Consider the following 15,629-nt stretch of genomic DNA (forward strand, 5'->3'; position numbering starts at 1 on the left):
TCGAACAGACTTATGAATTTAAGTTCCTGGGATCATCTTTTGAAGGTGTGCAGGTTTCCTTTACGGGCAAGGACTGAGAGGTCAGATATGGAGTGATCGTTCTGTAGGGGGCGGGAAGAGATGTGATTTTCCAGCATGCCCTGCAGGTGCACACAATCAGGCTATTTTCTATACCAATACACAGTGAATTACCCAACAGCCCCTCATGGATAATGCCATGCCAACAATCACATCACTCTTAAAATGAAATGGGGCTTCAGCATCTGTGCTGATCTCTCTCCGCACTTTTTCACTTCTGGCTAGCTTAGGTGGCTCTCTGCTCAGCTTACTGGCTTCTGTGAATTCCTTTCTTAGGCTGCTAACTCCCCCAATACGTTACAGCCAAACATATTTGTGGGCCCCCTTGGGGAATGATTGTAAAAGGGGCCGGGGGCCAAAGCACAGTGGGGTGGGAGCTAGGGTTGGTCCTTGGAGCAAGGGAGGGTCAGGGGTAAACTACAAGTGCAGCAGGGCTGGAGAGGGGGTAACCAGGATCCCCCCAGCCCATGCCTACACAGAGCAGTTACCTACCTGGTTCTAGCCCATTCTCTTCATCTCTCTCTGCACTGAGCTGCCCCTCCTCCTGCAGCAGCAGAACAGGTTCTCTTCCTGCCCTCTGGGGTGTGTGGTGGGAGCGGGAGGAGCGGAGGCTAATGTGGTTACTCCTATAACCTGACTTTTAGCCCTGGTCTACACACAGCCCCTGGTTCGAACTAGGGTACGCGAATTCAGCTACGTGAATAACGTAGCTGAATTCGAACTACCCTAGTTCGAATGACTTACCGTCCAGACGCCGCGGAAGCGAACTCCGCGGCTCCAAGGTCGACTCCGGCAACTCCTCCTGCCGCGGTGGAGTACCGGAGTCGACCGCGGCGCTTCCGGAGTTCGAACTATCGCGTCTAGATCAGACGCGATAGTTCGAACTCCGAGAAGTCGAACTCGCCGCGTCGACCCGGCGGGTAAGTATAGACGTGGCCTTAGTTTCCAGTCAGCACTGCTAACCGGACACTCAGGTCCTGTTTTCTACTGGAGTTTTCAGTCTTAAACTGGATACCTGGAAACAGGCTTCCAGAAAAGCCGGGGGGGCGGAAAGGGGAGGAGAAGCAATCATTTTTAAGGAGTGGGGGAATTAGTGGGTGGGCTAGGGAGTGGAGAGGAGCTAGTGGGCAGGGCCATATCTGCTGTACTGCCCAGGTAGGTTGGAGACTGTGGGGATCAGTCAACACAGTATCCCCAGCCCAGCTGACGTGACAGCCAGTGGTGGATTTAGAGTTAGATTCATTTTGAGGGCCCCTACTTGGGACCCAGACAATAACATTCTCTCTTATCTCCCTCCACCCCTGTTTTTCATTCTTTTTTTCTTCATCCTCCCCCTATAAGTAATAGCAAGTAAATGAAAATAAAGTGAGGTACCTTGATTGTTCTTGAGTCTAACTTATTTTTCCACAGACCACTTGAAAATCATGGAGGATCTCGACGGACCACTTAATGATCTTTCCAAATATTGTTTGTACCGTTAGCTAACTATTGTAAAGCGCTTTGGATAAGAGCGCTTTATTAAAAAAATGTAAAAAAACATTGGGGTGCGGGGTCTGGCCAGGAGCTAGGGTGGGGGAGGGGGCTCAGGGTTGGGGCAGGAGGTTGGGGTGTGGAGCACTTACCTGGGGCAACTCCTGTTTGGTGCGAGGGGTGCAGGTGGGAATGGGGGGCGGTGCAGGAGCTCCCGTTTGGTGCTCAGGGTGGGGGTGGGGATGGGGAGGTGCAGGAGTCAGGGCAGGGGGCTGGGGTGTGTGTGTGGGGTGCAGGGGTCAGGGCAGAGGTTGGGGGTCAGAGGGCTGGGAGGTGTGAGGTGGTGCAGGAGTCGGGGCAGGGGGCTGGGGTGGTGCAGAAGTTAGGGCAGGGGGATGGGTGTGTGGGGGGTGCAGGGGGATGTGTGTGTGTGGGATGCAGGGGTCAGGGCAGGGGGTGGGGGGCTGGGAGGTGTGAGGGGATGTAGGAGTCAGGGCAGGGGGCTGGGGTGTGTGTGGGGGTGCAGAAGTCAGGGCAGGGGGCTGGGGAGGTGTGGGGGGGCAGGGGGCAGGGCAGGGTGCTGGTGATGTGAGGGGGTTCAGGAGGCTGGGTGTGTGGGAGGAATGCATGGGTCAGGGCAGGGGGCTGGGGAGGTATGGGGGTGCAGGGGTCAGGGCATGGTGTGTGTGATGGGGTGCAGGGGGATGTAAGGGGGTGCAGGGGTCAGGGCAGGGGGTTGGGAGTGTGAGGGGCGTGCAGGGGTCAGGGTGGGGGTGTGTGAGGGTGATGCACAGGGTGGGTAGAAGGCTGGTAGTGTGGGCTGGGGTCGTGGGGGTGCTCACGGCAGGGGGCTGGAGGCGGTATGCCCCGATTCCAGCCACTTCCCCAAGGCCCCACCTCTTCTCCTCCTTCCCCCCCGCCCGGAGCAGCGAGCATGTTGAGGCTCTTCTCCCTTCCTCCTGCGGGCAAACAGCTGATCAGCAGCAGGGAGAGGGGGAGGGGAAGGAATGTAGCACGCTGGGGGAAGAGGTGGGGGAGGAGCTTGGCTGCCAGCAGAGTCTGCCCTGCTGCAGCAGGAGCTGGCAGCATCAAGCTTCTGCCCCCACAGGGGAGAGCGGCGGTGGGGGGCTAGACGAGTGGGCCGGGGCCCCTTTGGACTGTTGGCACGGCGCCATGGTAAATCTGGTACTGAGTACAGTGCATGAGGAGCCTGGGCTCCTAACTTGGGGCTGGGAGTTCTACTGGGGAGCAGGCCACCTAAAGCTACATGCTGCAATACTCAGCACTGTGGTGCCTAAATTCTTCTGAGGATCTAGCTCTTTGGGTCTTCAGGTCTTTCATCCTCACCATCATGCAAAAGCACCGGTTTAGGGTAATCCAGTCTAGCAAATTGGGAAAAACGATATAATGTGGAAGAACAGTCTGAGCAAGGGCATCGTTTCCCATTATGTCAAGGAAGAGGGCTTTGCCTCTTTTCTAACACTAAAGCAAAGCTATAACCTGACACCCTCAGCAGAGTGGCAGTGTTCACAACAAAAACACTTGCTAACTATCAGATTGGTCCAGATGCCCTAGGACTGTCAGAGGCTCTAGAGCGATTGGGAATCTTGGAAATGCTTCATAAACTCCCCAGGCCCATGTCCACTAGGTCTACTTTACTAATGAAGAGGAACTTGACTGGTCTGGGGTTATTTGTGAAAGAGTGAGAAAGGGGCTATCACAGCCCTCAAAATGATCCTAGTGGCAAAGCATATTACAGAAGGTTAAAAATGTTTCTGGGGAACTCAGGTTACATCTGATACAGCAAAATATTCTATTCAGCATGTACTGGATGTCACAAACGTTGTGCAAGATGAGGGCCTTGTCCTCTGATGTTGTTGGTGCTGTAAATAAGGAGAAAGGAACCCTAGTGCACATGCTATGGGACTGTCCAATAGTCAGGCAGCTGTGGAAAAGAGGCGGACACAAGAGTGAAAACAATACTTGGCTTCAGCAACCAAACCTAGGATATAACTTTCAGCTGAGGTTATGTACCTGCTATGCTGGGTTGAACTCCACCACAAACACTTTGGTTCTTGAGAACCGCAATGATTACAAAGCAGATGGTTTTATAAAAATGGAGTAGGCTGATGCCCAGATTAAAGCAGTGATATTTTGAACTGGCTGAGTAGTGAAAGAATAAGAAAGCTTATAGATGTAAAGAGCAATTATATGAATTTGAAATTTGTCCCCCATTTCTAGATACATTTGGATAAAGAATACTGAGATAGCTCAAATATCAGACTTCCTTTCCACCTGTCTCCACTGTTCCCCTCCCATTTCTCACCTCCACATTCCTCCCTCTCTTTCCCCCCTATTTGTGTACATCTTTTATTATTAATTATTATTATTACCTCCACTCTAACATCTTATCTCTGTGTAACATTGTCTGATTTTGTATTGCAGCTTTGACAAGTTGTAAAGTTGTTTAACTGCATAATTCTATTGGCAATCCAATGAAATGTGCAGTATTGGGTGATGTCTATAAGCTGTAAGTCATTTACAATTCTGTATTTTTTATTCTTTTTTCTTTATGAAAATTAATGAAAAATTAATCACAAAAAAGTTATGAACAGGGGCAAGTTAAACAATTCCCAAAAGCAAATGCTGGAATTTCAAAGAATGCCAACAGAAAGCAAAAATTGCTGTCTTATTTGAAGTTATTTGTGCTAGTGGAGTCCTTCACCTCTAAAAACCATCACCACAATTAGCGTCCTGGTTTGCATTCTCAGCAGAGAGGCCAAGAATTGATTGAAGACGGAAAATAAACGTCCCTGTCACCTTAGTGGTGGTCCCACCAAAACTGCTTTGAGGCACATTGGCAGCAAGTTGGGGAGAAGTGTACTTTCCTGCCTGGGATGCACTTGTTCGGTTGATGAATAGGCTCTATTTCTAGTGCAGTCAACCTAGTACCTTCACAAGCGAATAATTCAAAACAAAACAAGAATATAGTCTTCAACCCCATTCTGAGAGGGTAACAGTTCAATTCCCAACACAGAATTTACCTTTAATTTCACTGATCTCCATTCTACCTGTGATTAGACCAGCAAAGGATCCACTGGGGATTTCTCTCTATGGTAGCACACCAAATATGGTTCCATGATATGCAAGCTAGGAATGTTAGTGACAGTTTAAATGAACAGATTCTTAAATGGTTCAAATAAACGCCTGCTTTAGCAGAGGCTTTGTTTGCAAAAGATGAAAAACATTTTTCTTATGCATTGACAGTTCATCATTTGTGTTTTGTGCTTTGAGCGACGGCATGCAAATTGGCAGGCCTGCCCCAAACAGTTCCAAAAATGTCCTTCTCTGCCCGTAAAGCAGCTTCTAACTGTAGCTCTCTTCCTGCTGTGATCACCTTTTTCACAGCCTGAATCACTTCGCCCGGACCCTTTGTATATTGATTTAGCCATGCTTGGGCTTCTTCTAAAGATCTGGTTTCATCTGAAGACGGCAAAGTTTCCTCAGCCAGCCCGAGATGTACTGCTCTCTCAGGATCCACTTTGAGAGCACCACTGAGCAGCTTCAGGGCAGCGCCACTGCCAACGATTTGTACTAGCCTGGCAGCTCCACCCCAGCCTGGTACTAAACCCATTTGCTTGTGGACAAATCTAATCTCGCTTCCTGGAGTCATTAACCTATCAGTGAGAAAAAAATATTCAGTGTTAATCTCTATATGTGATTTACATGTCCCACATTAGAGTTGAGCAATGTTTACTGTTTTTTATCCCAACAGTAAAGTACAACTGGATAGCGTGCTATTTACATATATTGTCTAGCCGCTTAAGCCTCTTGCGCCTGGAATCTCCCAATGCCAGATAGAAACCTATCTAAGCACCGTGGGCTTGAGCTCCCACTGACTTCAGCTGGAGTTGTGAGCACTCGGTACCTCTGAAAGTTGGAAATCAGACCCTATATCCTTTGCCTGCTGCCACACAGCCCTGGTAAAACTCCCTTTGCTGGATACTCACCAGACTACTGTGTTTGGGTCCAACCATACTCGGCCTGTTTGCTCTTATGCATCCCATGATCTAACTAGGCTGCAGCACTGTCTCTTTTCTTGGCCTCTATGGCACACTTCCTGGTTACATGTTCACTGTTACCCTTTTGTGCAGATGGGACCACATGGCCCAGTTCCCCAGGACCAGTGCTGACCCCCCAGACTCCTCAGTAGTTTGAGTTCACCCATTTCCCAGAGCTCCAACCTCATGGGAACTCTGGGTTTATAGGTCACCTCTTCAGAGACACATGATAGTTGAAGCAAACAGACAGGCTCTGTAAAAATTAAAAACAATCAATCTTTACTATAGCTAGCACAAGGAATATTCTGATCTAGACAAAACAATGAAACTTCTGGATGCATTTCCCTGCCTCAGTTTCCTCACCACTTTTCAGCATTCTTCTAGGGTTACCACATTTGAACATCCAAAAAAGAAGAAATTCCACAGGCGGGTATTTGCACCAGTATCTACCAACTTGCATTGTATTAATGTGTTGTTATACTGTTATACATGCTGTGCACCACATGTCATCTATATTGAGAATATATAAGAAAAAGTGATATGGCCTCCCCATCCTCCCACCTGCTGCTGGCTCCCTCTCCGCTCACCTCTTCACTGCCCCCTGACTGCCACTGGCTTGCTGCTCGCCTCTTCACCCTTCCCACCCACCCACCAGCCGGCCACTGGCTCCCTCGCCGCTCACCTCTTCACCACCTGCCCCGGCTCGCCTACTCATCCCCCCACCCGCTGCTGGCTCACTGCTCACCTCTTCACCCCACCCCACTTGCCTACTCACCCCTCCTGCCGCAGGTCCCTCTGGCTCCTAGGATCAGGGGCAGCCAAGGGGTCTCCACGTGCTGCACCTGCCACAAGCGCGAGCTCTGTGACTCCCACTGGCCGGGAAAAGTGCCAATGGGAGCTGCTGGAGCCGCGGAGCGCAGCTTGCAGGCACCGGCAGCGTGCAGAGAGCCCTCCGCCTCCCCCCACCCCCGACCCAACCCTAAGAGCCAGAGGGACCTGCTGGGGGGTGAGGTGGGGAGTCCCGGCGGCGTTTACCTGGGACGGCTCCTGGGAAGCATCCGGCAGGTCACTCTGGCTCCTAGGGTTGGGTCGGTTCGGGGGGCGGTGGGTGGAAGAGGGCTCTCTGCCCGCTGCAAGCCCCGCCCCCGCAGCTCTGATTGGGCAGTAGGAGCCGGTGCAGCACGCGGAGACCCTCTTTGCCTCTGTGCCTAGGGGCCGCCCACACTGCAGGCTCCTGCTGGTGAGCGGGCGCTAGGAGCTGCCCCAGGAAGCACCGCCAGCCCCGGGACCTTGGTGCGCGCAGTGAGGTGAGCAGTCTCCGATATCGGGACAAAGCGCGTTCAACCAATGTGGCAAAATCCCAGACGTTTATAGATATTTAAAAATTCCTCCTGGACGGCGATTTAAGAACCAAAAAGCCGGACATGTCTGGGAAAACACAGACATATGGTAACCCTACATTCTTCAGGCTTAGTTCAGGTCCTCTAAGGAGCAGAATCCCCACTCCTGCTCAAAGCTTCTCCTCTGAATCATGGAGTCTCTCTCCCCCTGCTCTGCAACCTGTTTCCTTCCTCCTCCGCTGGCCCCAGAGATAAAAAGACCCCTCTACTACAAAAGCATGCTGCTCAATTCCTCTGTCCTGCCCAAGCTGCCCGTGCGTCTGTGAGCCCCTCCGAGTATCTCAGGGCATGTCTATACTGCAAATTTACATCAGAGCAGATGCACTGGTGCAGCTGTGCCGCTGTAGCATGTCTGGTGAAGCCACTCTAAGCAGAATGGAGATAGCTCTCCCGCAGAGGCACCAACTATCTAATGTGCTGGGGGGTGCTCCCCTGGCTCCATCCTAGGCCTCGCCCCCACTCCACCCCTTCCCACCCCTGCTCTTGTCTCTTCCTGCCCTGTTCTCCCCCTTCCCCAAGCACACCCCACTCTCACTCCTCCCCCCAGTGCCTCTTGAACGCCGTTGAACAGCTGATCACCGGCATGCGGGAGGCGCTGGGGAGGAGGGGCAGGCGCTGATCAGTGGGGCTGCGGGTGGACGAGAGGTGCTGGGGGGGCAGGGGAGGGGCTGATCACAGGGCTGCCAGTGGGTGCTGAGCACCCCTCTTTTTTTTTTTTTCTGTGGGTGCTCCAGGGCTGAGAGGCAGTAGCTATTTTGGCAGGAGAAGCCAGGCGGTTAAGGTTGATTTTTCACACCCCCGAATGACATAGTTATACCAAAGTAAGTATGGGAGGTCTACACTACCGCTTAAGTTGATCTAACTTATGTCGCTCAGGGATGTGAAAAAGCCCCCCACCCCCATCCCCAAGTGATGCAAGTTTTGTGCTGTCCACACCAGTGCCACTCTACCACCAACATAGCTTGTGTTTCTCGCTGAGGTGAAGTAATTATGCTGAGGGGAGAGTGTTCTCCCATCAGCATAGTGTGACTTCACCAGACGCGCACCTGCGCCGATGTAACGCTGTAGCATAGATTTGCCCTATGTGGGGTAGACCATGCCTCAGGTTCTGTGGCTTTTAAGAACCAGTGTTAACACCTGAATTCTTTGTTCACTCATTGGGGGATTTCCCTCTTTTCAAATTTCAGCTCTGCAGAGAAACTTGGTTGGTCTGGTTTCCCTATGCTTCAGTCATCCCATTGTTCCGAGGTGCTTTCATCTGAATTGGAGCCACTGTTTCTGGTCTGGGAGATACCTGAGGATATGACAGCAGGTCATAACCACAAAGGTTAATCCATTTTGGAAGTGGATTAAGCTAAAGCAAAAAGGTGCTTAATGATGAGGAATAAGAGTGGCAACATGGAAAGCTAGTGTGGAATAGCTATTTCACCACAGCTTCCCTGTGAGGTCATGCTCTTATTGGAGTCAACATATCTTCCTTGCTGCAGGGGCACATGTCACACGTACAGAAGGGAAAAGGGCTGGAGTTGAAAACTTTCATACAAAGTCAGCCCTTACCTCTAAAGCAATGGCATTCCTCTTGCTGCTCTGAGCATCAGCCAAGTGAGTTGGGATTATTTCAGAGCTGGGTGAGGGGTTTCTTTTGCCATAGGTTGAGTATTTTTTCTGGAGTATTCCCAGCCCCTGCCCATCCAAAATGGGAGTAGTCCAGCTAAGGACTAAATCTGACTCCCCTGCATCACAGCAAGATACTCTGCCATTAGAACGCTGGTCTGCCTGGTAACGCTTCCCTTGTCATATAGCTGGCCCAGGGAATGCTATACTTAGATTACTGGGGCCGTTTACTTACAAAAACAATTAAAAAGCCCTCTGTGGTTACATTACCTAGAATGTTTTATATGAAATTTTACCTCAGGACAAGAAATGTATAATCCAGTGATTTTTGGAGTCTTTGATCAATTCTGAAGTAGCAGTGTGCAGCAGGAAACATGTTATACAAATATGCAGTACTACACTAAAATAATTCATCTAGTCAGCAAAGCATTTGATCAGCAGCTTGCAACCTTCACTTTGATTTTAATGACAGAGGTCGAGATGCTGTTAGAATTCAACCCTCCAGGGTAAGAGTCTCCTTTAAAAAGCAAATTGGGACTAATTATTCCTTCTACACCTGCATGTTGCTGTGTTCCTTCAGTCTCTTTCTCCTACCTGCACTTTCAATTCATTATCCTGGTATTCTGTACAGAGATTATCTAACCATCCACAGATTTTGCTGAAATTTGTCCATATAACCCTACACTCGATCAATCAAGATTGACCTTTCTTCTCACAACAGATAACTGCATGAGATTCATCCTAAAGAAAGTGAGTCACAATTTCACCTTCTTTTCAGTTTTAATTGAATAATTAGATAGGTTTCTAAAGGGATACAAAAGCCTTGATTATACATTCAAATTATGGGCCAATCAACAGCTCCCCGTTATTAACATTTAGCAGGTTTTTCAAACTGCAGCAATACTACGGATGTCTGTCAGCCACAAATGCTCAACTATATGAATAAACCCCCTAACTCTTCTGTCTTATGGAGAGTCCTTTGTGTTTCTGCTCAGTGCGGAGAAGGGATAAGAAAATTATGCATTACAACAATTGCTATTTCACCATTGGGGATGACAGGAAGCAACGCAGGTCCATTTTACTTGCAACACCAAGTGAGAATTCTACTGTGAAAATATTGTAATGTTGATATACAAAAGGTTTCTGCTACAGAGTTTTGCTGATTATCTAAGGAGAAGACTGGTATTATTAAAAAAACAAAGCAAAACCAACTTTGCTTTTCTTGAAAATCTTCTGGTCACAAATATTCATTTGGCAGAAAATGATAATGGTAACCACTCAAAATAAAAGTATGCCAAAAATTTAATTTACAAAGATATATATTTTTAAAAGCCTTCAGCAAACCTACCTCACACCCAGGGATATTTTTAACTGCAAGCTCCACAAGCAGTTCTACAATACCAAATTTTAGGTCAATGAACAAAAGGTTCTGCAAACTCAGGTTCTCTCCTGCTTACAATATACAACTCACAAAGGTGAGCAGCTGAAATCTAGAGTCTTGAAAAAAAAAGGGATAAGTCTCAGCTACTATTTTAATAAACCAATAGGACAGTACAGTCCTCAAATTCTATCAGTGATTAAAATAATAGCCTCATTATCAAAAGTTAATGATATCCAGGAACCAAAAAAAAAAAAAAAAAGAAAAGAAAAGGAAAAAGAAAGTTCTACCTAACAGTCCCAAGTACAGAATGTTTTGGGCACTTCTTCTAAACATCCAGGTCAAAGTGCTAGGCTTACTGCCAACATGAGAAATCACATTCATGTTACAGTTTAAGTTAACTGTTCTTACAATCCCTATGTAATGACCTAAACCTAAACTTAATTTCCCCAATACTAATTTGTCCCTACTGTTACTCACACCTTCTTGTCAACTGTCTGTAATGGGCGACTCTCTTAACACTTCAAAAGTTTTTCCTCCCTTGGTATCTTGCTGTTAATTGATTTATCTCGTAGACTGACCTCACACTTGGTAAAGCAACCCCCATCCTTTCATGTATTTATGCCTGCTCCTGTATTTTTCACTTCATGCATCTGATGAAGTGGGTTTTAGCCCACGAAAGCTTATGCCCAAATAAATGTGTTAGTCTCTAAGGTGCCACAAGGAACAACCAAGCTGGGAACGAAAATGTAGAATGAAGTTTATGTTTTGCTGTTATTTAAATCCCGATTAAAACCAAACTCTGAGAATGGAATATATTGGAACTCTAGACAATGTGTGTATAAACTGTTCCAAGCAAAATGGGCATTTAACCTGCTTACAACAAAATTAAATTAAGACTGGTAGTTCAGGGGGAAAAAAATCCCACCCTTAATACTGCTGTGATTATTTAAGCAGCAGTCAAATGTACCAGACCAAGGAAAATAACAACAGTCTGAGGGAAATGCTTCCTGGAACTCTGAAGAATCTGAAACTTCTAACACTATAAACTGGCTCTTTGAAAATCTGTCAGAAAATTGTACTAACAAAGCTCCCGGGCTTTTTTAAAAAATGTGCTGTGATGCATGGATAATTCAGTGAAATTTTAAAATTGTGCACTGACTTTTTAAGAATATGTACATGGTTAAAATAAATCAGCTGACCCATGGAATATTAAACAAACAGCTAAAGTTACCAGAATCCATGCCTAGATTTAACCAACTTTCCTTTTCCTGAAAATGTCCACTGATTTTTCGGATATTTCTGGACCCCAACGGTCACCCTGGAAATGTACTGCATCTGGTTAAAAGTACTTTGTCAGCCTGGACTTCCCAAGAAGAGCTCATGAATATATGAATGCCCTTTGTTAAATTCATGTCATGTTCTGCCTTGGGAAAAGAGCTACTATTTCAAATAAAAAGTATCTTGTTTACCTAAACGCTATTCTGATAGAAATACAAGCTGAAATCCTTACACAAGGCAAAAAGTTTCCAAAGAAGCTAATTTAGTGTGTTCTAACACTATGAAACCTACTCTTGGAAAAGCTTGCTTCAGAATACTAATGTCTTTATAGCTTTCTTAGGAGCAAAGAATTATGTTTTATGGTGCACATTTTATACCATAAACAATAATATATTAAGCTACATATTTCACAAGAAATACAGGAATAAAAAACACCATATACATGGAACTTGGCTGATTTAACATTGTTAATAAGATATTAGCATTATTTTTTCCGGCTCTGGGCCAGATTCTGCTACTATCACTCACACAGAAGAGACGGATCACTCGGCAAGATACTGCTCACCCAAAGTAATGGTACTACAATTGGGCTCCTTGTAATTTTAATTGTGCAATATGAATGTTACATTAAACAACTGTTTTGTTTAATTTCCTTTATTTCTTTTACGAAATGAAAAGAATTTAGTGGTGCCTAGTAATGTTTGCATTTAAATGATCACAATTAGACTTTTATACCAAATTCAGGTCAATGTTATGAGAATGGGAGATTTCCAACCTTTGTTGTTGCTGTCATCTGTCTGAAGACAGTTTCTCTGAGGCTGGATTAACACATCTATCTACATTATGACTGCAGTATCTTTGGGGGGCGGTGTGTGTGTGTTAGGGAAGGAGATAAGACGGGGCAAAATTTTCAAAAATGCCTAAGTGACATAGGAACCTATTTTCAAAAGTGATTTAGGGCTAGATTTCCAAACGGGCCTAAGGATGCAGGTAGGTGGCTACTGGGATTTCCAAAAGTTCTTCAGCAGGTTAAACTCCTAACTCCCATTAAAGTCAATGAAAGACAGGAACTATGGTGCTTACAAATTGCTACTCACTATAGCTGCCTAAGGCAGCGATTATGTTCCTAGAGACTACTAATTTGTGCAAATCGTCATGTCTTTACTATTAGCTTGTCCCTCACCCTACCTCCATTTTATCTGTTTATCCACCTGATGCATCGTGTCATAATCAGAGATCATTCGCTTTCCAGGGCCCCAGTCCTGTAAAGTTTGTGCTTTACTTTATGAATAGCGCTTATAATAAGCATACGCTTAAGTCTCTGCAGTGCTGGGACAGGGACTTGTCTTCATTTTGCATGTCTTTTGTAAAATGCATTGATCAGGGCTTTTAGGTGATTCGACAATAGATAATCATTCGTGTTTTTCTATGAGTGCTACAATCTCATGTAAAATTGCAAATGCACATTGACTCAGCTAGGGTTTGGGAACAGCAACTTCCAGGCCTGTCAAATTGGCTGGAGAAAATGTGCAATAATGTCACAGAAAGTCCAGCTTCATTAGACTAAAACTAAAAATCTTTGATGCCCAATGAGCACATGTGTGCACACACACATACACATATATATTTGAGGTAATTCAGCTTAAAACAATAGTGAGGGGACACTAGAATTTTGTTTCTTATTACAGTGATAAAAGTATTTATTTTCCTCAGTTTCCATCACATAAAGAAGATGAAGGGATTTTGTTCAAACATCAGAAACCAACTTCAGGCCTGGTCTATTTTTGTTTCAATATAACTGCGTTGGTTAGGGGTGTGATTTTTTTTTTTAACTGAAATAGTTAACCTGTACCAGCCCTAGTGTGGACACTGTTATACCAGTATAATGGTGCCTTATACTGGCATAGCTTCTTCCCCTGCCCTACTGGAAAAAGCTATACCAGCATAAGCACCTTTATACTGCTGTAACTGCATCCACGCTAGGGGGTTGTCCCACTGTTAACTATACTGGTATACTTTAAGTGGTACAACTTGTGTGTGTACACAAGGCCTTTGGACAGACAACATACAGAGAAAAATTTAGTTGAGTAGTGAATGTTTCAGTAACTTTGAAAATGGAAACAGCTTTGCAACTTTCAGGTTTAGCTTGTACAAATGCCAAGTGCTATAACTTAATTACAAAAAAGAAAGAAGGAACAGGTAGTTTACTTGAGAAAATGAATAAAACTCTTAGTTTTCAATGTCCTTAAGCTCCTCTTTGACCCAGGTTTTGTCACTGACTTCAGTGAAGAAATTTAGGGCTGGAAGGGACCTTGAGAAGTCATCAAATCCAGCCCTCTTGGACCACATAAACCGAGATCATCCCTGAAAGATGTCTGGCCAACCTGTTCTTAAAAACCTATATGGACGGGGATTCCACAGCCTTCCTTGAAAGCCTATTCCAGATCTTAACTACCCTTGATTTTTTCCTAATATATAACCTACATTTCTCTTGCTGCAGATTAAGCCCATTACTTCTTGTCCCACCTTCAGTGGACATGGAGAACAATTGATCTCCACCCCCTTTATAACAGCCCTTAATACATTTGAAGACTTATGAGGTCTCACCTCAATCTTCTTTGCTCGACACTGAACAGGCCCAGTTGTTTTTTTTTAAACTTTTCCTCATAGGTCAGGTTTTCTAACCTTTTATCATTTCTGTTGCTTTCCTCTGGCCACTCTCCAATTTGTCCACATCTTTCCTAAAGCATGTGCACCCTCCCACCCCCAATCCATTAGGCCAGTTTCCTTGTCAAAGAGGAAATTATGTTGGTTTGGCATTTGTTCCTGACAAATCCATGCTGGCTATTCCTTATAACCCTATTTTTCTGTAGGCACTGGGAGGAGGGATAGCTCAGTGGTTTGAGCATTGGCCTGCTAAACCCAGGGTTGTGAGTTCAATCCTTGAGGGGGCCACTTAGGAATCTGGGGCAAAAATCAGTACTTGGTCCTGCTAGTGAAGGCAAGGGGCTGGACTTGATGACCTTTCAAGGTCCCTTCCAGTTCTAGGAGGTAGGTATATCTCCTATTATTATTAAAATTGATTATTTAATAATTTGTTCCAGTATCTTTCCAGGTAATAAAGTTAGGCTGACTGGTCTATAATTCCTCAACTCTTTCCTCTTTTAAAGAGAGGTACTATGTTTGCCCTTCTCCAGTCCTCTAGGATCTTACCAGTCCTCCATGAGTTTTCAAACATAATTGCCATTAGTTCCAAGATTGTTTCAACAAGTTTCTTAAGTACCCTAGGATGAATTTCATCAGGTCTTACCAATTTGAATACAGCTAACTTATATAAATATTTTTTAACCTGTTCTTTCCCTATTTTGGCTTGCGTTCTTTCCCCTTGTTGTTAATATTAATTGTTGAGTATCTGATCAGTATTAACCTTTTTAGTGAAGTCTGATGAAAAACAGGTATTAAAATCTTCAGCTTTCTTGATGTTATCAGTTATTTACTCTCATTCCCCGCTAAGTAGAGGGCACACACCTTCCTTCATCTTTCTCTTGCTCCTAACATATTTTAAAAAAACCTCTTATTGCCTTTTATGTTCATTGCTAGGTGTAACTCATTTTGTGCCATTGCCTTTCTGATTTTGTCACTACATGTTTATGCTATTCTTTTACTCCTCCCTCAGCAATTTGTCCATGGTTCCACTTTCTGTAGCATTCCTTTCTGATTTTCAGGTAATTAAAGAGCTCTTGATGGAGCCATATTGGCCTCTTATTGTTCTTCCTATCTTTCCTTTACATCGGGCTAGCTTGCAGTTGTGCCTTTAATATTGTCTCTTAGAGAAGCTGCCAACTCTACTGAACCACTTTTTCCCTTAGATTTTCTTCCCATGAGAGAACTCCAGAGGAGTATCTGCAGTAGATTCTGTTTCTCTCTCTAACCCCCTACCCCAATCAAGATCTTGCCTTTGTTATTAATTAAAATCCCACCTGGTGCTCCTGCATTGGTTATTTAGTTGTACTGGATTGGGATGTTGGAAAGTGATGGAAGATGGATCCACAGCTACAGCTACAAGGAGAATTATGGCAGAATATGAAAGGAATTCCAGCTGCCCACTTCATATAAACAGAAACTACTTGACAGTGATTATAATTGTACAGTGTGTCAAAACTGCATCGCTGCAGTAAGACTAGAGAATATTAAATTGTTTTTAGAAAGCCAAAAGATGTGTTTTGTACTACCAGATGGGACTGACTTATATTACATATTGTTCAGAGTGCCAAATTAATGTTAAGGATATTTAAAGCAGGTACATTTCTAGATCCATTGATATAACCAAAAAAACCTTATCTTAGG

The 15,629-nt window shown here is 45.2% G+C and overlaps 1 protein-coding gene across 5 annotated transcripts in view; it reads right to left on the minus strand.

The window, feature by feature from the left end:
- Positions 1-4,086: 4,086 nt before the first annotated feature.
- ECHDC1 (ethylmalonyl-CoA decarboxylase 1) overlaps positions 4,087-15,629 on the minus strand; it is a 49,558-nt gene continuing 38,015 nt past the window's right edge. For all 5 annotated transcript variants that reach the window (XM_045009740.1, XM_045009737.1, XM_045009738.1 and 2 more), the window contains exon 6: positions 4,087-5,225. In XM_045009740.1, coding sequence (XP_044865675.1) covers positions 4,820-5,225 — 406 coding nt within the window. In that variant the 3' untranslated portion in view covers positions 4,087-4,819. The remainder of the gene's footprint in view (positions 5,226-15,629) is intronic.

Source organism: Mauremys mutica, chromosome 3 (assembly GCF_020497125.1).
Source record: "Mauremys mutica isolate MM-2020 ecotype Southern chromosome 3, ASM2049712v1, whole genome shotgun sequence".
Classification (NCBI taxonomy): Eukaryota; Metazoa; Chordata; order Testudines; family Geoemydidae; genus Mauremys; species Mauremys mutica.